The sequence below is a fragment of the Protobothrops mucrosquamatus genome, unplaced genomic scaffold, assembly GCF_001527695.2.
Source record: "Protobothrops mucrosquamatus isolate PMUCROS unplaced genomic scaffold, P.Mucros_1.0 scaffold836, whole genome shotgun sequence".
NCBI lineage: Eukaryota > Metazoa > Chordata > Lepidosauria > Squamata > Viperidae > Protobothrops > Protobothrops mucrosquamatus.
Window position 1 is genome coordinate 15683 of NW_015387092.1, and position 26156 is coordinate 41838.

At 37.2% G+C, this 26156-nt stretch overlaps 1 protein-coding gene across 1 annotated transcript in view; it reads left to right on the forward strand.

The window, feature by feature from the left end:
* The first annotated feature begins 713 nt into the window (after positions 1-713).
* Positions 714-26156, forward strand: part of EGF (epidermal growth factor) — a 44366-nt gene continuing 18923 nt past the window's right edge. The window contains exons 1-9 of the mRNA XM_029284687.1: positions 714-923; positions 6097-6228; positions 8866-9065; positions 10333-10511; positions 10905-11135; positions 12757-12959; positions 16220-16342; positions 23260-23382; positions 25057-25182. Of these exons, the coding sequence (XP_029140520.1) occupies positions 797-923; positions 6097-6228; positions 8866-9065; positions 10333-10511; positions 10905-11135; positions 12757-12959; positions 16220-16342; positions 23260-23382; positions 25057-25182 (1444 nt within the window). The 5' untranslated portion in view covers positions 714-796. The remainder of the gene's footprint in view (positions 924-6096; positions 6229-8865; positions 9066-10332; positions 10512-10904; positions 11136-12756; positions 12960-16219; positions 16343-23259; positions 23383-25056; positions 25183-26156) is intronic.

Consider the following 26156-nt stretch of genomic DNA (forward strand, 5'->3'; position numbering starts at 1 on the left):
GTAGAATACCTTACTTAAAATACTTTAATATTTTAAAATCTGATTAAAATCAAACACAAGCACACAACCATCCTAATCAAGCATTTATGCTAAGGAGTTTCTCAGCTGGCTGCTGAGAGGGTGGATGGCTTCACTTCAGCAAGTTGTTGGCTTCATTTCTATTTGCAAACAAAGCTTCACTGAAGTGGCACTAAAAGGAAAAGAAAGGGCAGTTAGGGAACAAGCTGCATAAAGAAGAGAGCAATTCTATCATCAGGGGAAAAGAGAGATGTGTGTTTTGAGGATTCTAACACTTCAGCTGAACTGATCGAAAGGTATTATTTTGAAAGGTTCCTAGAAATTATTTTGCTTCATTTTACTTAACATCTTTAGAAATCTCAGCAGCTCATTCATTCATTGCTTTGTTTCAGCACTGGAATTTGGACATGTTTTTTTTGTTTTAAGCCGCATTAAATTTATAACAAGTGGGTCAGGCATTTCATACTTGGCTTCCAAAAGAAAAAAAGAAGAAGGATCCCCCACCGCTGCATAAAAAGGATGCGGAAGCGATGCACGAGCACTGAAGACATCACCCTGGAATTTCTTCCAAGTTCAGAGCTACTGATAAGGCCGCAGCTCAATTCTCAAATGAGACAAGAATGAACAATCAAGGTGGAACAAGATTTCTTTGATTATTATAGACAAGTGCATCTTGAAGAAGTGTTACACCTGCTTTTTTTTGGCCAGGGTATGACAAAGTTAAAATAAGCTGTGTGCTACTGCAGACTTTTTTTTAAAAAACAACAAACTTCTAAAAATGATGTTTCTCTTTTCCACGTTTTTGCCTGTTGTTTTTAAAATGAGTATTATCGATCTGTCAGTTCAGGAGATCAGAATCTGTCCCAGAGGATACCAAATGGGGAATGAAAATTCCTCTTGCTTTGGTGAGTGAAATTAGAACTTCAGATACCCTCAGAGACTTATTGCATTTTTATTAATATTTCTATTTCTTTTATTTAATTGTGTCTGTTTTGATTTGATAAATACACAACATGTGTTACAATAATCTAACTGAATAATAGCAGGTGTTTGTAGTCTTTTTCCCAAAATAAAAGTGACAAATGAAAAATATTTTAAATGTTTAAATAAATGTAACTGTTGATCTGAAAAAAAACTTCTTGAAGAAACTAGACCTATAGTAAACTCTAACTCTTTATTGTTTTCTTGTAGTGGTTCAGATTTTTGTACTCCAGATCTGATATAACCTCAGTAAGATGGTACTGATATGACTTGAAGTACCTGAATATTTTTATATTGTAGTTGTTCAAAAATCCTTAACCTATACTACAAATACAATTTGTTTTTTTGTTTATATTACAGTATATAGTAGAGAAGTTGGTTCTGCCAACATATCTGACCTGGGGAATATAATCTGGCAAAATGACTTGATTCTTACAGGGTTTGGGAAATTCCCAAATTTCCTTGGGAAGTTGGCATAACTATTCAACTAGCAATTTGCCTAGCAGCTTTTCCACTTGTTACACCCTTATAACCTCTCCAGCCTGATTATTGGCCAGACTACTTAAGTATTATGCTTGAGGATTAAGGGAGCAATAGTCACACAGATCATAGGCAAAAAAACAAGAGGTTTCTATACATCTAATGTGTATTTAGCTTCAATTTTATGCACATTTAATTGGAAATAAATCCCATGAATCCTGTGGGACTTGTTCCTTAGATTGCTTCAGCAGAAAGTATCCCAAAATCAATACATTTTCATCAAATGAATTATTATTGGTAAAATGGTTTCAATATGTTTTATTTGTCACTGTTATTGGGTCTTTTTTCAGAGCCAAGTGTCCATCAGTCCATTAGGTTTCTCTATCTAATTTTGAATTTCCATGACCATTTTGTTTATTATTCATTGAATTTCCTGAGTTATAAGGCCCTGTCAGCACCAGTCATGGAAACAATTCATCATTTACTCCAATCCTACACATTGGATGCTACACAGTAGTGACATTAGATCATCATTTCAGATGTTATAGACTAGGTGTGCAATCAGAGATAAAAGATAAAAGATTATAGAAAAGAGAAAGTGTGTGCTTAGAAATTAAGAAGCGTGATTAAGAAATAGAAATAGAAAACAATAGAAAACATATATAAGGAAGCAACTCCTGGGTTTTTTTTGCAACAGTTACAAACAATCCTTTCTCCTCCCTAATTAAACTTGCACCATAATTAACTTCTTCTTCTGTGCAACTTTATTAAATAGCAAATTGGTTAATCACCAATTCATTTTTCCCATTTCCAGCAAAAAAAAAAATCCTTAAGAGATTTACAGTCTTTAATAACTTGTTGTCTTGTGTAACTTCCTTTGTTATTATTACCAAACGTTTGTGGTGTTATTTGTTGCTGAAAATGAGAAGCCAGTGCATTTATTACATTTGAAAGTTATATAGATAACTGGAGACATTGGGTTATTGTTTGGGGGTTGGTACTATTATTATTTCTAGCTGTGCTCAGTTTTTGGAGGGGAATTTCGAGCACATCACTCAAAATTTCACTCTCACATACTGTAGGTTAAGTTTTTATTGTGCAATAATTTTTTTTACTCACATAAATGAGAGTCCCTGATAACTACAGAAATCACTATAGGCAAATAAAAAAATAAAAAAAAGGCAGGATGTGCCACAGATAACTTCTTTTCCCAAGAATCCTAGAAATTCCATTTTGTCAAAAGTATATTTCAAAGTTGCACCAAAGTTTGCCCATTTTGAAGTTCTGTATTTATAAAGAGGACTGTGATTCGCTTTGTAGTACCCTAGCAAGTCTCCCTGCCTTCATACCATGCATACTAATGTTTCACTTTCTGCAACTGGAACTTTGCTTTTATTCTTGGTAAATATAGTTCCTTGTGTCTAAGGACTCTGAGTTTTACTGCCAGCTTTGCAAAGACGTGATTCATTACTTAGACTCATTCTCTCAGGCTGTCTCTGCTGAGATGGCATAAAGAGGCTTTTGAGCACAGAGCAGAAACTGGGGCTTTCATTCACTACTGCCTGTCAAGTTTTGTAGATAGACTTTTTTTGGCAGCTGCAGCTGCTTCACTTTGAGAATAAGAGAAACAGGTGATGAAGGAGACTATACGCGTCCCAGGATAATGTTGCAGGATCCAATCTAGATTGGTCACCGGGACCAGAGGTTCGGGCTTCCAAGCTTTCAGACACGTGCTGGAAGCCATCCTCAGGGAACTTCTCTCTAACACAGGGGTCCCCAACCCCCGGTCCGTGGACCAGTACTGGGCCGCGGCATGCCAGCAACCAGGCCACATAAACAAGCAAAGCCCCATCCACAAGATGCAGGCAGCACACAAAACCACGCACTCTCTGGTCCACGGAAAAATCTCTCTCCACGGAACTGGTCCCTGGTGTCCAAAAGGTTGAGGACCTCTGCATTAACCCACTTGGCTGGAGAGAAGTTCCCTGAGAGGATGGGCTCCAGCATGAGTCCGAAAGCTTGGAAGACAAAATCTCTGGTCCCAATGACCGACCTAGATTGGATCTTGCAGAAGCAGGTGAAATTGTTCAAAATATATTGGGTTAACATTTCATGATTTGGCTACTAAGAAATATAGCTGCCCAACTCTGAAATAGGAAACAGACTTTCTAATAAGAAAAGATGGGAAAACCATCTTTTCTTACTAATTGTTTCCACGTGTGTCAGATGTTACTAGATGTTTCCACGTGTGTCAGAAGAGATGATGTCGGAGTTTGGGTATTTTCATCTGCAGAATGATTTGGAACCATTTGCTTCTAGAAAAAGATCAGGTCTGGTCTCTGCATTAGTTCGGAGAGACCCCTATTGCTAGATAGAACATAGATAGATGATAGATAGATAGATAGAAAGAAAGATAGATAGATGATACATAGATAGATAGATAGATAGATAGATAGATAGATAGATAGATAGATAGATAACATTTATTATCATTTTTTACTGTGGGCACAGTGGCACACATTAAAAATGAAATTTTGTTGCTTGTTTTCAAAAGCGTACACATACATAACACATATTTAAACATGCTATATACAACATACATATAAACCTACACCCTTATGTATAAATAACATATAAATATTAATCGCTGTCCATCTTGAACACATAGCAGAAAGAGGAAGCTTTAGAGTTCACAAGGTTAATACTGTATGGAACAAAACTATGACTGAATCTGGATGTTCTGCTTCGGATACCACGGAGCCTCCTTCCAGAAGGTAACAAGGAAAACAGATCATGAAGAGGAAGTGTAGTGTCCCAATCTTGCGGACCCTGCTTGAGCAACGCTTAGGTGCTATGTCCTGGATGGAAGGGAGGGAACTGCCAATAATCTTGTCAGCTGTCCTCACCACTCTCTGCACCGCCTTCCTATCTGAAGCAGTGAAGCTTCCAAACCAGACTGTGATGCTGTATGATAGGATGCTCTCGATCGTCCCTTTGTAGAAAGTGGTAAGGATGGGGGAAGGAACATGTGCTTTTCTCATGCAACACAGAAAATGCAGGTGCTGCTGTGCCCACTTCACCAGTGTCTCACTGTTGAGCAACCAAGCCAGCCTACTTGTTACCTACACACCCAGGAATTTGATGCTGGTAACCATCTCCACAGGTGAATCATTATTACACAGAGGAGTGTGGCTGTGCCTGCCTTTTATGAAATTGACAATGATATCTTTGGTTTTTCCAATGTTTAAAACCAGGCTGCTTTTCTTTCACCATTTCACTAAACCCTCAACCTCCTTGTGATAAGCACCCTCATTGTCATCTTGAATAAGGCCCACTACTGTTGTATTATCCACTTACTTCACAATATGGTTGGTGGCAAATCTTGCACAACAGTCAAGGGTCAACAGGGTGAACAGCAGCAGACTTAGGACACAGCCCTGAAGAGAACCTGTGCTAAAGAAAATGGTGTTAGAAATATTTATTCCAGCTTGCACATACTGGGGCCTGTCAGTGAGAAAATCAAGAATCCAGTTGCACAAGGGAGTGTTTAAGCCTAAAAGGCCCAGTTTGTCTACTAGATGCTGGGGAAAGATTGTATTAAATGACAAACTGAAGCCGACAAACTGCATACACACATGAGTATTTCTTTCCTCTAAATGCTCCACGCTCAGATGGAGAACAGAAGAAATAGCATCTTCTGTAGAGCGATTTGGTCGGTAAGCAAACTGAAGAGGGTCAAATACTGGTGGGAGGCTAGATACAATAATGTCCTTTATCAGCTTCTCAAAGCATTTCATAATGATGGATGCCAGTGCAACCGGACGATAATCATTGAGACCCATAATTATGAACTTTTTTGGCACTGGCAAAATAATGGCCATCTTAAAACACGATGGGACCACTGCCTGCTGCAATGAAAGATTGAAAATATCTGTAAGAACACAAGCCAGCTCATCCTAAGATTTCCTAAGAAGCTGCCCAGGGATATTATCTGGGCCTGCTGCCTTCCAGATGTTAACTTTCTGCAGTGTTTTCCGGGCAGAGGTGACATCAAGGCTAAGCACTTGATCTCCAGGATGGGGCACAGCTTTCAGGAAGCTGTCATGTTGGAGAATGAATTGGGATAGGTGGGGAAATAGGCCAAGTATCCAAGTACCCATGCAGTAATCCTTCTGATCACCTGATCATACAATATGCATCACCATGAAGTGATTTTTTTTTAGAGACGTATTATGAAGTATTGGAATAATATGTCAGATGCATAGGCATTTAAGCAATGTTCAAAATAAGTACTCTTCACTTTGGTTAAGTGGAAACTATTAAATGACAGATGCAACGCAATATAAATAGAACACCTGCTCCATTATAAATATGGCCAAAGCTGTCTTGCTGGATCAGGCCACTTTCATTAAAAAATGGATATCGCAAGCTTTGCTCTGGAAAAACATCTGAGTATTATTTAGACTTACACAGTCACCAATGCTGTTTTAACTAGAGGGATTGAAATGCATTGTCACTAATTTCATTAATTAAGGCACTCATATCATTATCTGATATGTATAAAAACATTTGTAAACTTCCTATTTCTTTTCTGATCTACGTATTACTATTTTTCAGATACAGATGAATGTCTGGAAGGCAGGATTCAGATTTGTAGCCAAAATTGCCTGAATGTCCCTGGATCCTTTATCTGTTCCTGTATGCCAGGCTATTCTTTGGGTGATGACAAGAGATCTTGTCATGTAAGCGGTAAGATTAGTTTGTTGTTTTTGACCAGTCTGTCATAAAAGCTCTTCATGTGAAAAGAAACACTGACTCTCTCCCTCCCCAAGTTTTTGTCCTTCATCTGAAATATGAAGCTGGTGATATTTTGTATGTTTTTTCCACCCAAACTGTGGAAATACTTTCCCAGGGAAATCAGAGTAATTTTCCCTTTTATTTGGCTAGTTACACTGAATTCACTCTCTAAATATATTACTGATCCCTGGTTTTATTTTTTCCCACTGTCTTTCTTTGCTTTTTGTTCTTTGTATATTGTTCTTTTTTTAAAAAAGTATTTTAAAAGCGTCTTCTGTAGAAGAGAGCATGTAGACACCTTTTCACATGGAAACCAGACAGACATCTCGACATGAATGTGTCTGTCTAGGATACATATTGGCACCAGTGAATATGCAGTGCTGCTCCTCTCTCAACATTCTTTGAATGTGTGAAACTTTGCATATAAATGACTCAATTGTATCTTGCATTTAGCCAAAGAGCATTCCAATTCAAATCTTGGATTCACTTTTACTTGTATAACTTATAAATGAGGAAATAAATATTAAGGGGATAATTACACAGTAGATTTTTAAATTCATGGGTATGAAACCCAGTTAACTGCAGAAAAATTGAGTTAGCTCTTAAACTAAATAGCTAGTTTGCTGTATGTAAAGGAAATAAGAACTCAAGCATATGAAAGCCTGAAAAGCTGGGGTCTGTCTAGCTAGCTAGAAGAGAGGGGGGCAGGGGAAGAAAGGAAGGTCATTTGCAAAATCACCCCCTCCCAGCACTGGGTCTCATTGGAATTTCAGTCCGTGTACAGTGTACTTGTGTGCACGCATGTGTGTGTGCATGTATATCTAATCATTTCTTTCTTTCTTTCTTTCTTTCTTTCTTTCTTTCTTTCTTTCTTTCTTTCTTTCTTTCTTTCTTTCTTTCTTTCTTTCTTTTCTATAACTGCCCAACTCAACCAAGTCTCTCTGGGCAGCTTGCAATTCTAAAATTATAAAACAATTTAAAAACATCAAAAAATAAAAATAAGAACAAACAGCAGCCATGATGCTTAATCAACTAATTGTAAAGCCAATAAATGAGGCCTTTAACACATTGCAAGACCTAGGCCCAGGTACATACGCAAGTTTTTAAAACCTTGCAAAAGGTCAACAATTGGGTCCATTCTAGTCTCCGAGGGGAGAATATTCCAGAAGGCAGGGACTACAGCAGAAAAAGACCATCTTGTAGTTCGATCATCTTTGGCTGACAGGATCCGTAGCAGGCCCCCTCAGTTGGATCGAGTTGGATAGAAAGAAACCCTTGGAAGAAACCCTTTCTCTCTGCTTCCCCATTGTTAACACACTGTCGGGTGATTGTGAGCTCCATGTCTAAGTAGCCATCATAACTTCATATTGATTCATTTCATACACAGAGTGGACCAATAGTTCATGAAAATATAGTTATTTGAGTGTAATTAAAACACCATAATTAGTAATTCCTGCCTCAGATAGCAGATGTGGGGTTGTACTAATAGTTCTCAACTTACAATTATAATTGGGGGTGGAACGTTTGCCATTAAGTGATGAGGTTATTAAGGGAATTATGCCTCATTATTTATTATTATTATTATTATTATTATTATTATTATTATTATTATTATTATTATTATTATTATTACTACTACTACTACTACTACTACTATTATTATTGGCATAGTCGTTAAGCAAATTCGCTTCCCCCATTGATTTTGATTTTCAGAAGCCTCCTGGATGTGGCTACTGTCATGAATTTATGCTGGTTGCCAAGCACTCAAAACTGATCATGTGACTGCACACTGTCATGTGACAATCATAAGTGTGAGGACTAGTCATAAACCACTTTTTTTCAATGCTGTCATAACTTAGGCTGGTCATTAAATGAATTATCATAATTCTGTACTGTAGCATTGCTTTCCATGATACAGGACAGAACCCTTTATATCGGGGGCATCCAACCTTAGCAACTTTAAGATTTGTGGATTTCAACCCCAGAATACCTTAAGCTAGTTCGGGAATTCTGAGAGTTGAAGTCTATGTCTTAAAGCTGGACAATCCTGTTTTACATGTTTACTCCTAGTCAAAAACCTCTGGTGCCTATGGATTTAATTCCCTGAGAAATGTATATAAAATTGTAGCTAAAGCTAAAGCTGTTTTAAATAAAGTCATGAGTTATGGATAATAAATATAAAATGTTTTGCCTTAATGTTGTCCATTTTCTTTTATAACACATATATTTTTGTATCTTTTTAATGGATTTTTATCCTGACTTTTTATATACAACTGAAGGTGGCAAACATACCAATATTCCTCTATTCTCCTATTTTCCCCACAACAACTTTGTGAGGTGGGTTGGGCTGAGAAAAAGCAACTGACCTTAAAGCCTCCCAGTTGGTTTTTCATGCCTAGGAAGGGACTAGAACTTACACTCTCCTGGTTTCTAACACACCAAACCTTTGAATTGGATTGTTTTCTACATTTCATATTTTTGAAGGATACATTAAATGTTGAACTTGAAGGAATAATGCAGAAAAGAGTAGAATAAAAAGTTTGCTTTAGAGCACAGGCATTTTTTCATTTTTCATTTTTTTCTCTTTAGATCCTGTACCATTCCTAGTTTTCAGCCAAGGAAGTGCGATCTATAGAATAGATGTAGAAGGAACCAATCACCAAACACTGGTAGCTGATGTTGGTTTATCAGCATTAATTGATTACCATTATGAAGCAAAATATCTTTATTGGGTGGATAAAGAAAAATGTCTCCTCCAACGTGTACATTTGGATGGTTCAGATCAAGAGGTAATAAAATAATAATTGTTAAAATTCTTCCTGATTGTAAATAAGAAGGGACATTTTTACCAAAAGGGTATCTCTGTTTCTTCTTAGAAAAGCAGTGACATCACATGCCATAGTTTGTCTTTGGGGCTGATGAAGTTTTAATGCAATTTAGATGGCAGATCTTTCTCATAATTTCTCTGTACTGTATTGTATTTGTGGAAAAAAGAAGTAAACCTGTGTCTATATTGGGTTTTTTTTTTGCAAACTTATTCAGAGCTTGGTGGAACCTTTGTGAATGATCAAGGTCAAACAAACAAATGAAAATGGTCACTCGAATTTGATCATTTTTTTTGTACAGAGCAGAGTTTTTCACTCTCAGCAAACTAAAAATGTGTGGACTTCAGTTCCAAGAATTTCCCAGCAACATGGAAGTTGGTCCACACATTTAAAATTTGCTGATGTTTAAAAATGGCACACTAGAATTTTGCCTCTTCATAAGGAGTTCTGGGGCTTAAAAAAATTAATAGAGTCTGTGGCCTGAAATCTTTGAAACTCATGGTCTAGTATTAGAAGTACATGTTACCATGCCTTTACTGAATATGATGCCCTATACAGAATACAGGTTTTCCAGTTGTCATCTCTTCTTTAAGCTGCAATCCTGTGATTCATGATGGTGTCCCAAGACCCCAATCAGATAAAAGTGAAAGAGAAAGAGATCCATGGGAAAATGTAGCTCATCTTTCCAAGTCTTGTGGTGGCCATGGAAATTTTAAACAGTGTCATTTCACTCACAGCAGTGACAAAACTATATATTCTGGAGATGTTTAGTGGCTGAATCAAGGAAGTTTTGCATTCACCTGATTTTGAGCCCTTGGGCTCTCCAAATAGATATTCACAATAGGAATGTGTGGCAGGAAATTTGGTCCAATGGGAGAGGAGGACTGAAGAAAGTTGAAAGGTGAAAAGGCCACATGTGTTCTTGAATTCTTCCTATCCTACCACCAAGGGGTTGTCTGCCCAGAGCATAAAAAGATTTATGAAAATACAAAAGAAATGCATTTCAGGAGTGATAGCTTATGTAGATTTGGATTTATTTTTCTTCTTCTTCTGAATTTAATAATAAATGCCTAAAGGCATTTCCTTAAATGTTAAACCAAGGTAGTATCAGTCATAATGAACATAAAGTTGTTATTCATGAATTCCAGTGCCTTAATACTAATAGACAAAAAATTGGTTGCATTTTAGTATAACTAATTAATTTTTGTGTGTGAATGTGCTTATGTAATAGATCATCTGCTCCATAAAAAATGATGTTATTGGATTGGCAGTAGACTGGATAAATCGAGACATTTATTTGGCTCACTCCCAAGGAGCTATTGAAGTAATCAACTTGGATGGAAACCATTCCCAAATTCTTATAAAGAACAACCACAATCCTACAAGTATTGAAGTTGACCCAAATCAAAGGTATTTCCACTTTTAGTTACTGCAGAAGCAAATCTCAAAGTTAAATGGTATGCAGAAATGGACTGGAGAATATGATGGGCAAATGAGCCAATTATTTCCCATTTTCCCTTATATGTTCAGCTTAGTAAATAAATGCCTAGTTTAAACAAATCATAATCTGCTTTTATATCTGTTTCTGCATCGACAGATACATTTCTGCATATTGCAGGTATTGTAAACCACTTGTATGCTGACAATAAGAAATGATGCATAACTACTTTTAATAATTAAACTGGGATGAAAACAACATAAAGAATGCTAGATAACAAATTTATTAATAAAAGAATATATGACCTTTACAATTGCTTTTATAATTTTTGAAATAATGATAATGATAATCGTTCTTATTGGCAGGTTTTTATTTTGGTCTACTGAAGGGACTTTTGATAGCATCTATCGAGCAGATCTAGATGGAAATAAAATCTGGAAAGTTCTAAGGAGCACAGAAAAAATCAAAACCATTTCCCTGGACTTTATCAATGTAAAGCTGTTCTGGATACAGCACGATACCGTTAATGAAATTTCATATTTTGGAACCTGCGATTACAATGGTCATTTTATCAAGCTATACAGACAAATGGGACGGTATGTTTATGGATATAAAATGGCAATTAAAAAAAACTGCACCCATCAGCTATAGCTGCTCTGTCTATGGGTGCAGACTTCTACTGAGGTGCTGTTCCAGTGGATAAGTAACCATCCTTGATAATGTAGCTGCTTTCATTGTTCATCTGAAGATTTTTTGCTGTTCTGGGAAGAACAAGTAGTCCTTAGCTTATAACGATTCATTTTGGGAATGTTCAAAGTTACAAGAGCACTGAAAAAAAGTGACTTACAACAGGTCCTCCTACATATGACTGATGCAACATTCCCATAGTCACATGATCAAAAACCAGGCACTTGTCAACTGACATGCTGCAACATCCCATGTAATTGCCATTTGCGACCTTCCCAGATAAGCAAAGTTAATGGGGGAAGCTGGATTTGCTTAATGACCATATGATTCACTTAATAACTTCAGTGATTCACTTACAATAATGGAAAACTTAACAACTGCCTTGCTTAGCAACAAAAATTCTGTCCCCAGTTGTGATCATAAGTCGAGGACTTCTTATTGTAAGAAATCTGACAGTTATGGTGATTAATTTTCTAGAAAGGAGCCCAGTTCTTAACATTTGTCACAACACGTCCAAGCTTCCAAACAGAAATTTTAACACATTTGTGTTAGTTTTTAACATTAACATGAACTTTTATGGTTCATGAGATGGAATTAAAATCAATGGTTCAGAAAAAGGAATTTGATTGTACTGTTAAAAGGGGTTTTATGAAACAATGAAATGATAAAGAAAGTTCTGATCCCAACATATTGTACTTTGTAGGTATTAGATAAGAAGAATTTTGTTTGAGAATTGATGATATTTGTATAATATCCTTGACCAAGATACCACCTCCAGAATAAAAACATAAATCTCTGTGAACTAGGAGTATATGGTCACTGATGACTTGATGAAATGGGTTATCATCCCAAAGACTTCTGTCATCTTCTGCATTTCTTAAAAAAACTTTGGAAAAAAATCCATGGTGGTTCAGGTATTACAGATGGTTTGGAGGAGCAGATCGCTTTCTTGTCACATTCTACACTTTCCATTGTGACACAGAGACATATATGGAAAATCAATGGAGAGACAGAATTCCTAAAGCCGTCCTATGTTTGCATGGCCACGGTAGAACTTTGTTTCCATCTGAAAGAACAGAGTAAATCTTCCTTCTATTCAAACAACATGATGACCAGGGAAAGCTTAGCCCTAAAAATCCCTTGGAATAAGATGAACTAAAACTAATTCCTTGTAAACCCTGTGACTGGTTTAACTGTTTATGTGACACATTTATTGTATGTCCTCCAAAGAGGGTCAAATTTAAGTATTATGTAAAACCAGAAGGAGAAAAAAAGGTTCCTTGCCAAAAATTCAAATTATCCAAAGTTAACTAAAAGACCCTATTCCTAAATATGAGAAAGTTAGCTCTATTTTTGCTACTTTGAATTAAACGGAAAAGGTTACTTGTAAAATACCACTGATTCCAATGAAATAGTATACAAATATTTCTAGATGCTAAACAACCTTGCTAGACTGATAATGTATTTTCCTTATCTTGTGCATGAGCAACTTAATAAACTGATGCAACTACTTGTTTTATTTCACTGCAGAAATAAAGCCTATGACATATTTATCTTTGGTGACCATATATACTATTCTGACTCAAAGACTGGAACTAATCGGAGAGCCAATAAATACACTGGAAAGGATATTGTTGTAATTAACTTGAAAAAACCATTTCCTCAACCTACTGAGATATTGGTGGTGCACCCAGCAAAACAGATTGGCAAAATGATGGATTCTAAACAACTTGGTAACTTTACTTATCCCAATAAGGAAAACATTTGCTCCATAATGCAGCCTAAAAATGCTTCTTATAGAAAATATAATTATTGCTTATTTTTATGTAACAAAATTTCAAAACAAGAAGAATATGCAGTGGTACCACAGTACTCAACTCAACTGCTTCAAAATTTGATTCTCCACGCATTTTGGCATTTGAATGTTGTCCCATTAACTTGGCCTTTGTTTAGTACTCAACATGCTGCTACAGGAAGAGGGGGGATGCTTACTTTACACCAATTTCAATTTCTGAAGAATTTTCATGGGTAGTCCATGTAAAACCTATTTTAGTAGATAATTTAATCTGGCATCCAGTGCTATCACATGCAAAACAGCTATAAATGGGAAAATCACAAGGTTTTGTTTAGACAAATGTAAAGAAATTTAAGATATTGTGGGTAGCGGTGTTTAACCTTTACTTGTAAGTAATGAGTAGATTTTTATTTCATTTTTAGATTTATATCCCACTTTTTCTCCAGAGTTTAAAGGTAGCATCTACAGGACTCTCTCAGCTTTTTTCAAAACACAGCCTGTCAGATGGGCTGAGCCGAAAAACACACATTATGGGTAGTTGTAAAGAACAGCACTGGCTTCGGGTGATGAGATAATCTGTTCTGGAGGCTAATGCAAGCCACGATTTAAGCTTAGAACTCAAGTAACTTGCAGCTTAATCTTATCTCAGCTGGGGGTTGTTAGTAAAAAGAAGCATTTCAGTGTATATTTCCTATTTGTGGGCTGGGGTAGACAACCACTACTGAAATAATATCATAAAGACAAGCAGTGAAAAGGCAGGGCTCCTGAGTAAGTAATATGTACATCTGTCTGACTGAAAGCTGTATAATTTTTATTTCTCTGATATGTGCACATGCTTGCTGTGACATTTTCTCCTTATATGCTAATAGAAATTTAAGACTCATGTTTATAAAATTTAAACTAGAACAGAACAGAATAGAGCTGGAAGGGACCTTGGAGGTCTTCTAGTCCAGCCCCCTGCTCAAGCAGGAGAACCTATACCATTTTAGACAGGTGATTGTCCAGTCTCTTCTTAAAAATTTCCAGTGATGGAGCACCCACGATTTCTGGGGGTAAGCTGTTCCAGTATATCTCAGTTTGTCCCTCAAATTCTGTTCCTTCCTTCCTTCCTTCCTTCCTTCCTTCCTTCCTTCCTTCCTTCCTTCCTTCCTTCCTTCCTTCCTTCCTTCTCTCCAAAGGCAACTCTAGACAGCTTTACAGACATTCAATTAAAATGCAATATAAAACATTAAAAAAATAAAAAGATCATAAATTTAAAATTCAATTAAAATAATACTAACCAGGATGGAGAGAGAGGAAGCAAATGTATACAGGAAAGAAGTGGGGTGTTATCTATTCCATTAGCTACCTCCAAAGGGCCACTTTCCCAATTGGAATGACCATTTCCATGTTAGTTACTGCTGAGTTATTTCCCAATTGCTGGTTTCCCCCAAACTGTGACTCAGCTGATCTCTTTATCTGTTTTCCCAACTCTTTCCTTGAATTCCACATATATTGTACAATATAATGATGAGGTGTAATCATTTTCTGTGGGTATTTTTTCCTTGATAATGCACTAGCTTTTAAAGCATACTATTTGTTGAATGCAATCTATTCATTCTCTTTCCAGTAAAACCGACTGAAAAAGAGAAATATGAAGGTCATGTTGTCCTGGTCTCAAGCTTCTTTTGTTTTTTGTTTTCTTTCTCCTTCTAAATGCCTCTTTATAAAGCAGCTTCATAAGGAGCTTAAGTTTCCCAGTCCAGATGAACTCCTTTAGTCTTTGCATCTGCCTTATTCAGTTTATCCAACCAGACTAATTAACCGTCCAAATTAGATTTACAATGAGGCCTTACAGCAAGGGAAATTTCAGGATAAAATCATGTAAACTCTATGTTCTGTAGAGGAAAATCATGACGTGCTAGAAATAAAAATGCACAATTGGACATCGTTGTGACAAGGAAATTACAGTAGTTTCATGTACAGCACAGAAGTAGTTTTAATGGTTATATGTTTGCTTTACTCAAATTTGGGTTAATAGTTGCCAGCTTCATTGCAGGATGCAATACAATGGATTACCATTCATTTACAGAAGGAACAGCCCTGTGGGTATGCTGTGATCCTATCCAGTTGACAGAAGGTTATTGTAGCATAAAGTAGCATAATTGTGGAGTTCGTAGTGTTCTCTGAGCTTGGCAGACATTTCATAACCTGACTCAGTAACAACAGCAGTTTGAGTGAGTGTGGGATTTTCTCCCTGTTTATATACAGTAGCTGGCTCTGTCAGTTTTGGTAGAGGTGTGGTTTTGTCCTTGGAATTCCTTGGTTAGTATAATGTTTCTGCTTGATAGATTGTTTGATATTAAGGGTTGGCTGCTCGCGAGGATGTGTTGTGGCCTTTTTGTTTCTCTCTTAGCTTTTTTGTGTCTTTTGAATGATGTGTAAATACAGTTTATTTCTATGTGTTTATTGATGGCTGCTTGTCTGAATGCCAATCTTCTAGGCATTCCCTAGCTTTTTTGGATCTAGCTTGGTCTAGGAGGCTGTTCCTGTTGAAATTATGATTGAGTCTGTCCACCTGTGTGAGATTAAGAAGCGTTTATCGAATTTTCAAGGACTAAGTTCAACCCTGACCTATGTATACTCTTTTCCCTTGGACTAGCATGACTGATTATCCAGAAATAAGTACATATTACAAGGAGTGTAATATGTAGCTAATTTGTCTACTGTAATTACTCTGGATTGAGATAGCTTTTAATAGTTTCAGTCACTTGATATTTTCTTGATTATTTGGAATCAACACAGAATAATTGAAAACATACAAATCTGTATTTGAAATCTGTTTGACTCAAATCTGATTATTAACTAAACCTTTTCTTGTTTTGCCAATGGGCATGAATAATCAGAAATCAGAAACTAAAATGACAGCCCAGTACATTACTTAGAAAAGCATTTCCATTCTGAATTTCTGTCATTGATCTTTGCAGGAGATAAGCATCATATGATGCCAATAACTAAACTGAATTTTCTTCAATCTATCCAAATATATTAATTTAAGTACACCTTGATCTGTTTTTTATCTTTACATTGAAGAATATTTCTGTAACAACTTCACAAGATACTAAATTACATTATATTAATTACTGTTATAATAGCTTACTGCTCTTAAGAACTCACAAGCATGTAACCTAATTGTTTATGTGTTTTTAAATTCATCAGATGTCAATGAATGCGCATTATGGAATCATGGCTGTACTTTGGGCTGTGTGAATATCCCTGGATCCTATTACTGCACATGTCCAAAGGGTTTTATTCTCTTGTCTGATAAGAAAACATGCTATGGTAGGTGACACCCTACTATTTTCCCAAACTTTTTCAAATAATTTCTTTTGATACTCCTTATGTGGTATTTGACAACTAAGCTATTGATCTATCAAAATGTCAACATTCTATAGAGAAACTGGGTTTGTCCATCAAATCAGGGGGCACTTGTGAATTTCCCAGATATCAAGAAAAATATATAGCAAGATTTCCCTCTTTTAAATCATCATACGATGGGCAAAATTAGAATTATATATCTTATGAGGAGAATATCTAAATCCTATGGACATAAGACCCAGTTTACCTGATGAATTTACATAGCCCAGCGATGGCGAACCTTTTAGAGACTGAGTGCCCAAACCGCAGCCCAAAATCCACTTATTTATTGCAAAGTGCCAGGAGCGTATCAGCATTGTGGTGCCCTCGGGGGGGGGGTGGCAGGGAGGCGGCTCTGAGTGCCGCCTCTGGCATGCAAAAACCAGGGGAGCAAAAATGGGCCACCGTGCTGCAAGGCACAAAAATGGCCACCGCCGCACTGCGGGGTGCAGATAAAAGCCGCTGCACCATGCAAGAAGGGGGCAGGGCTAGTGAGTATCACACAGGCACTAGCCCCACCCCATTTGCAGCCTGTGCATGCTTGCAGACCCTTGCATGCATGCACGCATGTAAAATGCTTCCCCCTCCCTTTTTTTCCACTCCATCAATCGACAATGGTTGGTGATCTCTGCTCTACCATCTTTACTGGAGCTTGCTAGTTGGCTGCTTCGCCTCCTTTTGCTGGACAGGGCTCCTGCTCTGGGCGGCAGTGGTGGCCTGATGGACCTGCTGCTGGGGGCGGCGGCGCACGTGCCAACAGAGAGGGCTCTGAGTGCCACCTCTGGCACACTTGCCATAGGTTCGTCACCATTGACATAGCCTATCATTTATTGTAGTTAAAAAAACATAAAAAAATGAATTCAAAATCCCTGGTCTTGCATGCTTTATATTTGTTTAAATCTGACATAGATCTTTCTTGTATTCAAAATGTTTACAGGGTGAAGGCAAGACCAGTAGGTACAATCTAATTCTCATGCATACATGCTTTTACTAAATGTGAACATGTCTTCTTAATTGGGCCATTGTATATCTCTGTTTGTATAATCTTAGATTTAAGTGACCAATTATTGGTCTGAAATCACTGCTACATGAAAATCATTAAACAGTTTCTCATAAGGCAAGCTCTGCTATATTCTGCTTTTCTTTAACTAAGAGCTAGCAGTTTGGAACAGATGGGATCCTAACCCAGCAGGGATATGGGCTGAGGCATACAAGGTAATGTCAAGGGGCTTTGCTATCTAGGACACAAGTTAAGGAGACTCTGTTTATTCTACATATGGAACTTTACTGGCAGGTTATCCTTCCTTCCACGCTTAAGACGTTGATGGTGCCCTCTACTTTGTCTGGGCATAGCCAGGTAAGTTAAAGGATCAGGGAAACCAAAAGAAATGCAAAGCTTACTCTTCTGCACCCCACCCTCACATTGCTAGAATTAGCTGTTTCATTCTGCCTAATAGTAAAGCCAGCCCTAGATTTACTGTATCAGTCTTCAGAAAGTATCTGTAATTCAGGAAAGTAAAAATATACATTTCTCCATTTTCAAGAAGGAGAGTAACATTCTTATTAAAAGGCTTGCCTGAGAGTATTTAGAAAATGGTTAATACATAATTGGAATAGTGCATGGATATGTCAAGATGAAATGATGCCCCTAGATTATCCCCTGAAGCACTAGATCAGGGGTCCCCAACCCCCAGTCCGTGAACCAGTACCGGGCCACAGCATGCCAGCAACCAGGCCGCACAAACAAGCAAAGCCCCATCCGCGGGATGCAGGCAGCACACAAAACCATGCCCTCTCTGGTCTGCGAAAAAACCTCTCTCCACGGAACCGGTCCCTGGTGTCCAAAAGGTTAGGGACCTCTGCACTAGATAATAGGAATGCTATGGAAATGGAATAACTTGATTTTAATAAACTATTGAACAAATTTGTGTAGGATAGCCCTGCTTTACAAGATGGTAAAATGTGGGTTGGAGCTATGGCTACTATTTTTATTTGTTTTATTAATTTTGTTTGTAGTCCATCTTGTGCAAGGCTTCACTGGGCAGCTTAAAACTATTGTTAGGGGGATCAATACCAGCTTAAGCAGTCATAGTTACTATTTCCATGCCAATGACTCCTTGTAGGTATGGGCTATTTAACATTCTAAAAATGACTTGAATAAAGATGTAAAGGGACTGCAGATAAAATCTGAAGCTAAGAAGATTAACACAATTGCAGATAAAATCAAGATTCATAAATATCTTGACAGGCCGGAATCGTTATATTCAAGGTCTTGCTTTAAGTCCAAGAAACTAAAGTCAAAAATATAAGATGGGCGAGGCTAGTTTACAGCAGTACATTTAAAGAAGATCTAGATGTATTATTTGGTAATATAGTTGCTAGAAAAGGATCAAAGTCACAGGAAATAAAAAACTTCCATTTTATCAGCATTACAATACCATGTTCAACTTCAAGCATCATATTTTAAAACAGACTGACGAATGAGTGCATCAGGAGAAAAGCAATCAAGATGAACAACAGAGATAGCTGGAGTAAAAATATTAAGGGGAGATATGATAGCAGTAGTCCAATATCTGAAAGGCTCTCATGCAGAAGACCCAGCAGAGCTATTTGTATTGCTTTGGAGGGGGAACTAGAATGGAAATTGTATAAAAGCAGATTTTCATAAAATACTGAGATACTTTGTAATAGTAAGAGCTATTAATCAGTAGACAGACTGCATTGCAAAAGGAGCTTTGCTCTGATGGAATTCCTTAAACCAGGGATTGAATAGTTGAAAACAGCACCATTTTATTTTTTTGCAATCTATAAACATTGGAAATATAATTTCCTGGTAAAAATATCAATTAAGCCTACAGTTTGTCTTAGCACAAGTAAGTTTGCAAAAATGTTTATATAGAGACACCTTGTTTCATTTGCAACATCATTACTTTTCTCCTCTGAAAAATTGGCCCAGGCGATTCATGATTTAAGCAGAATAATCTTAGCAGCATAAAGTACTACAAATATTATACTGTGCAGTTTCTCTCTATGATTTTATACATTTTAATTCTAGAAACACATATTCATCTTGCCTGGTTTCCTGTCAAAGAGAGAAATTTTAGTTCCCTCCCCATTTATGAATAATGTTGAAATAATTATTTGGTGCATCTAGTTACCTTATTTGGGAGAAATATAGTATTTGCAACCTCTAATTTTGGCTAAATCCTAGGGGTCATTTGCAAAGAATATACCCTTAGATTCATTCATTTTCATGTATGACTAGGGGAGAAACTATGAAGAATGAAGATGAGAATACAGTCTATGTCAAGGGTCTTCAAACGTGGCCCTTTTATGACTTGTAGACTTCAACTCCCAGAATTCCTCATCCAGGCATGCTGGCTGAGGAATTCTGGGAGTTGAAGTCCACAAGTCATAAAAGGGCCAAGTATGAAGACCCCTGGTCTATGTAAATCAAACTTAGGGTACTTTTGGCTGTTCAGCCTTAATGAATACTGTTTCCATCTAGTAAAGCCAAAGCTGAAATATTCTAAAATTGCAGACCTGCAATTGGAATAGATAATATTAAACATAGATAAACCAATACAAAATATGTTCCTTAGAGATTCTCCTTTTTAACTAAATATTACAGTAAAGATATAACATATAGCTGCCAATGGTGGTATTTTATTTCTTCAGTTCCTAAAGCTTTACATCAGTATAAATATGAGGAGTGACTGAAGAAGAGGTTAAATTTGATTTTAATTGTAGCCTGTTTGACTGCCTGTGAGAAAAGAAAAAGCAGATAAACCATTGTGACTTGCATCTTTAAAATGACTTGTAAATCAATCCTTCAACAATCTAGTCCAGGGGTAGACAACCTTGGCTCTTTTATGACTCGTGGACTTCAACTCCCAGAATTCCTGAGCCAGCTGGCTCAGGAATTCTGGGAGTTGAAATCCACGAGTCATAAAAGTGCCAAGGTTGTCTACCCCTGATCTAATCCTTTCTTATAATCAGTATCTAAACCTCACAGCAGCTTAAATAAAATTAAGAGAATATAATTGGTCTTAATACAAATTTGTAAATGATCTTTCTATTGAGCAGTGAACAAACAAGTGTTTTATGAATGTAGATAAGATACTAAATAATACAAGAATTATTTTGCTTGCTTTGTTACTTGAACCTACTAGTTCTAAGATATTATTATTCTAAAACTAAGTCTGTGACTTGATCAAAATTAAGTAGTATATACATTTAAGAAGTGCAATTAGGACTGCTTTCTTAGAAAACAAGATGGATTTTTATTATTTTCTGTTGAAATGAATGACTATCTACCATAGATTCTAGAAAACAGCTGTAGGAAAACCTAATTTGTTCCAGTTTTAGAGTCTATGTCTGCAGATGTCTCCATATGGTGCATTGAATACTGAAGAAAGCAAATAAATGATGATGATGATGATTATGATGATGATGATGATGATAATGATGATAATGATATCCATTCAGTCCGATCTGACTCCTGTCAATTCTGTAGGCCAGGTCTCTCCACATCTTCCAATCTTGAATTACTTCTTTGAGTTGTTCTACGTTTTGACTAGTGTCAGCTTTAATTATGTCCAGCCTCCGTGTCCTTTGTGACCTGGTTTTCTTTTACCGCTAACTCTTCCAAACATAATTGCTTTCTCCAGTAAATTCCCCCGCATGAAATGGTCAAAATAAGTGAGATGCAGTTTTGTGATTTTGCCTTCCAGTGACATGTCTGGTGTTGTCCGCTCCAGTACTTGCTTGTTAGTTCACTATAGGAAAATATCTATGATTATTCTTTAACCTGACTCCAGTTGATTTCATACTGACTATGTGGGATAAGAAATATAAAACAAATTTGGTAAACATTTTTGCTACTGAAAATTGGTCAAGCTAAGGTTATGCAAACTTGCTTAGGATTACAGAATTTGTCCATTACAGCCTGATGATAAATTCTGCATCTCTAAGACTCACGATTAAAACAACAAAGTTGTGGCTGGATTATTCACAAAAGGATGCTTCTCCTCAAAATGTTGCCACTGCATTGTAGTTTCTGTTTATCCTTCCCAGATATTTCATATATTTTCACAATACCCTGAATTGTGATTCCATTGTTCCACAGGATTCTAATATAAGTTTGTGTCACTATTGAGATATGTTGTTTGGTAGAAGATTATCTAGGGATATAGTGAGATGGACAAAAGCTGGGTTTTCTGAATCTTTTCATCATCAGTGCAAATAATAGAGGGGCATTTCCCCTGGGCAAGCTGTTGAATGAACAAGGGCATTAATCTTTTTTTCATGTAGTACAGAGATGTGCAATTTAAGTCTCCAGGCCTCTTGAGCTCCCCAGAGTCTATACAAAAATTACTGCCAAATTGTCATGTTTAATGTGGCAGCAATGGAACATTATCCATATTGATTATTCTTAATCAAAAACTAAATGGGAAGTTAGCAGAAGATCAACCTTTAAGCACATTATTTCTAAGAATGCTTTTTGCCGCACACGATAGCAGTGTGCACAGCATTTGAAAGGGCAGTTTGGCAAATTATGTTAGTGTGAACAAGGCATCTCTTCAAAAATCTTAAAACAGCCCTGTCCTTCACAACAAGAGTCCCCAACCCCCTTGTTAGGAATTGGGCTGTGCAAGCGAGCAAAGCTTCTTCTGTGTATGCACAGGATCTAGGTAACATGCGAAACCACGGGCCCCCTGGTTCATGGATAAATTGTTTTCCACATAACTGTCCCTGGTGCTCAAAAGGTTGGCGATCGCTGCTTTACAAGGTTAGTGTATCTTCTTTAAAAACTGTCCTTGTCTCCACGTGCATTTGCTGGCAACCTGAGAGGCAGTCCAGAGAAGAAGCACAACCAGGTGTACTAGCTCTATTCTAAGCTTACACAGTAGAATCTTGCAAGACTGAAAGTATTTCTCCCCTCCTTTCCTTTTACTCTCTGGAAAAATACGTTGTGTACCTTTGAAACTCTTTCACTCTCTCTCTTCTTTTGTGGACTACGATAACAATAGCAATAGCACTTAGACTTATATACTGCTTCACCGTGCTTTATAGCCCTCTCTAAGCGGTTTACAGAGTCAGCATATTGCCCCCAACAATTTGAGTTCTCATTTTACTGACCTCGGAAGGGTGGAAGGCTGAGTCAGCTGGTCAGGATAGAAGGAGTCAAACTCCTGGCAGTGTGAGCAGAGTTAGCCTGCAATACTGCATTCTAACCACTGCACCACCATGATATCTTTTATAGGCTCTCCCTCATTTCTCCCAAGGTCATTCCCACATACCATGGCACAGTCCCAGTGGAAATGTTGCTTGTGTACATATGCACATAGGCAAAGCATACGCTTTGTAAAACAGATGGCCCTATAATATAAAAAAAAAGTTTTTTACATTTCCTAACATATTTTGGAAAAAAAAACCTGTTCCAAATGCTTTGGATTGTCTTAAAACTGATAGAGAAGTGAAGTTCAGTATTCTGTTCAAAAGTATGTATTTATTCTGGAAAAATCAAATATTTACATTTTGTCAATTATTTTTCGGTCACATATACACACTTTCTCAGGAGAAGCCTTTACTCAACTAGGTTGCTCTAGCTTTTAGCTTTAGAAATTGGAAATATATTCTCTTTAAAAACAAAACACCCATCAAGCTTGTCTGGAAGCAATACTTGGCCCATGACCTAAACACTGGAAAGCAGCGGACAAAAATAATATCAGTGATGTAACATATGGCAAATAACTTGTATTTAACTCTGGCTTGAATTCTTCCAAGTTATTTCCATCAATTTTTAAAAACATTTTCTTCTTCATTTTAATGCATTATAGAACTGATTTCCTGTTCAAGCAATTATATGCACTGCAGCAATGACTGTGGACAGACACCCAAAGGGCCTATTTGCTTTTGTCCTGAAGGATCAGTTCTCCAAGCCGATGGAAAAACGTGTTCAGGTAAATAAATATAATTATTTTTCAATGCTTATTCTGAAAATGTTGCTGTAGATGACAAATGCTTGATGTTGAAACAAGATAATATATTTTATAATTAACAGTGTTTAGCATTTGTTCTGTACTTCAGCTTTCTCTAGCCTGTTGTTGAACTAAAAAGGCACTGGAAGTATTTGATTAATTCCTATAATCCTGAATTGAACTGGATGTACTGGATAGTTGTAGAAGCACAACATACCTAGAAGAATTCAAGCCTGGCAAAACAATAGTGTTTAAACCATTTTCTTTATCTTATTTCAGTAAAAAAGCAGTTGGAATCTAGTTGCCCTGGGATGGGGGATCAAAGATACAATATTTTTATTAGGCCAAGTGAAAATTAGGTCAACTAAAACTATTTGTAAGGTTTAAAAAACTCATGAATAAATAAGATGATTAGAAGGTATAAAATGAAGAAAGGAATGAAAAAGGTGGCTGATATTCATGCCATATTTACTATATGCCATAATTGGTTTTTAGGTAGAAAAATTGAGATCTTGAGATTTACAAGTAGAGAGTGTGAGTTGCCAGGACTTCTTATAAAGCCGTGGTGGCAAACCTATGGCACGGGTGCCACAGGCGGCACGTGGAGCCATCTCTGGTGGCACGCGAGCCATTGCTGGGCTCAGCTGCTCCCTCCTCCTCTCCGCACATGCACAGTCTGGGAATAGGCGAGAGGCTATAAAAGAAGCAACTTTCTGCGGAAGCAGCATTTGCTGCAGACAGCTTGAGAGTGAGCACAAGTCGGAGCGGACAGCAAGCGAGCACGAGCTGACAGCTCAGTGGCCACGCCCATTTGGTGGCCACGCCCACCCTGCACCCGGCGATCCATAAGTGGGCACTCGGTCTCTAAAAGGTTCGTCACCACTGTCATAAAGCTTTCTAGGAGCAGGAAGCAAACATTTTTGTAAGCTATCCATTATTTGAAATATAAATGCTACTATTGGATATTTTATCAAATCTGTACAGTAACAAACTGTAATAAACTGATTTTATTTGAAACATAAATTTGAGCTGTTAAAGTCCAAACTATTTAAATCCTTCGTGAGATATCCAGACCTCATGATTGGTGAGAAGTAGAAGAGATATCAAGCATGTTGTTATAATATTAATAAAACAAGAGATAATGTAAGCTTTCATATTAGGTAGCAAAAAACAAATTGGGAAAAATTATAATCTAATGGGAAGAAAGTTCCATGCTGACTGAGAAATTTGGGAGTTGTGGTCAACTGAATTCGAAGGACACCAGGTTCTGAGGAGGCTGATCTAAATTACAGTGCTATAAATGTTTGAAATACCTTAATATTACCCTATTATCCATTATTGACCAATACCAATTACTGCCCAAGACAGACAATTTAGGAAGCAGAATTCCTTTGCATGGGACTCAAAAGATTTTTCTGTTATTGACCTCCTGATGGGACAAGCGAGGTATAGAGGGTTCTTACTTTCATTTCTATCCAGCCTGGGAATCCCTAAATAAATAACTACCAGCTATAGTTTAACTAGAGATCATCTCTAAAAGATGTTTATTGTAATATTTACTGAAGCTCAGTGGAGTGAACCATGCTATTTCATGTCAATCTAAGTGCAGTGACTTTAGATAAAGATCCATGTTTTAAAAAAGTGAATCTGTTCTAGGTTGTACATCGCCTGATAATGGTGGTTGTAGCCAGATTTGTACATCTTTGAGTCCAACAACCTGGGAATGTAGTTGCTTTCCTGGCTATGATCTCCAGGAGGACAAAAGATATTGTTCTGCTTCAAGTAAGTATTGTGATTTTTGGACTCATCCTCAAATTCGTCTAACTGAGGCATGAAGATGCTCCACAAACTGCTTTTAAAGGACATATGGTGGTATCATATAGGACAAGGGGTCCCCAACCTCTGGTCCATGAATCAACACCGGTCCGCAGTATGCCAGAAATCGGGTTGCATAAACAAGCGAAGCCCCATCCACGGGATACAGGCAACACACTAAACCATGCCCCCTCTGGTCCATGAAAAAAAATCCTCTCTCCATTGAACTGATCCCTGGTACCCAAAAGGTTGGGGGCCGCTGATGTAGGATTTTACCTGTTCGCTTAATTCACTCAATTTTTTTTGCAATGGACACAATCTATGAATCATCCTTGAAAATATGGTGAATGACATTGTGATGATCTTTCTGCTTCCTATTGGCCAATTTAAGCTGATGCAGTAACAGGATACTGGTTTATGGACATTTTGGCATGGGTTTCAAGATGGATTGGATACATGCTTTTTGCAGGTGCATCTGTCCATGTAATGCCAGACTGGTGTTTCTGGTCATTCTGAAATAAACTGCTCTAGCACATGGTGCATTTTGCTAAAATGTATAGCTAAATTTAAGCATAGATAGATCTTAAAGAGATCTAGGAAGACTTTCCTTATTTGATCTTCCATCACTACAACTGGGGGTTGATACCTCAATCTTTCTTTTTAACCATACCCTGTAGACACTCTTCATAGGACAGAATTGAAAGTGTAGCTAAGCAAAATAGTTCAGCTTAACATGGGAAGCACTATTGAGTTACAAATTGGTGTTTAATGAAAGACTGGAATTGATAAGGTATTTTGGGGGTGGGGGGGAGGATGGCTACGGAGACATTTACACTTTTATTTATGTTCTATTATGTTAAATTTATTTTGAAGCTTTTTTTAACCAAATACTACTGGTATATCTTCAGAGCACTATTCTCTAAAGCACGGGTCTCAAACTC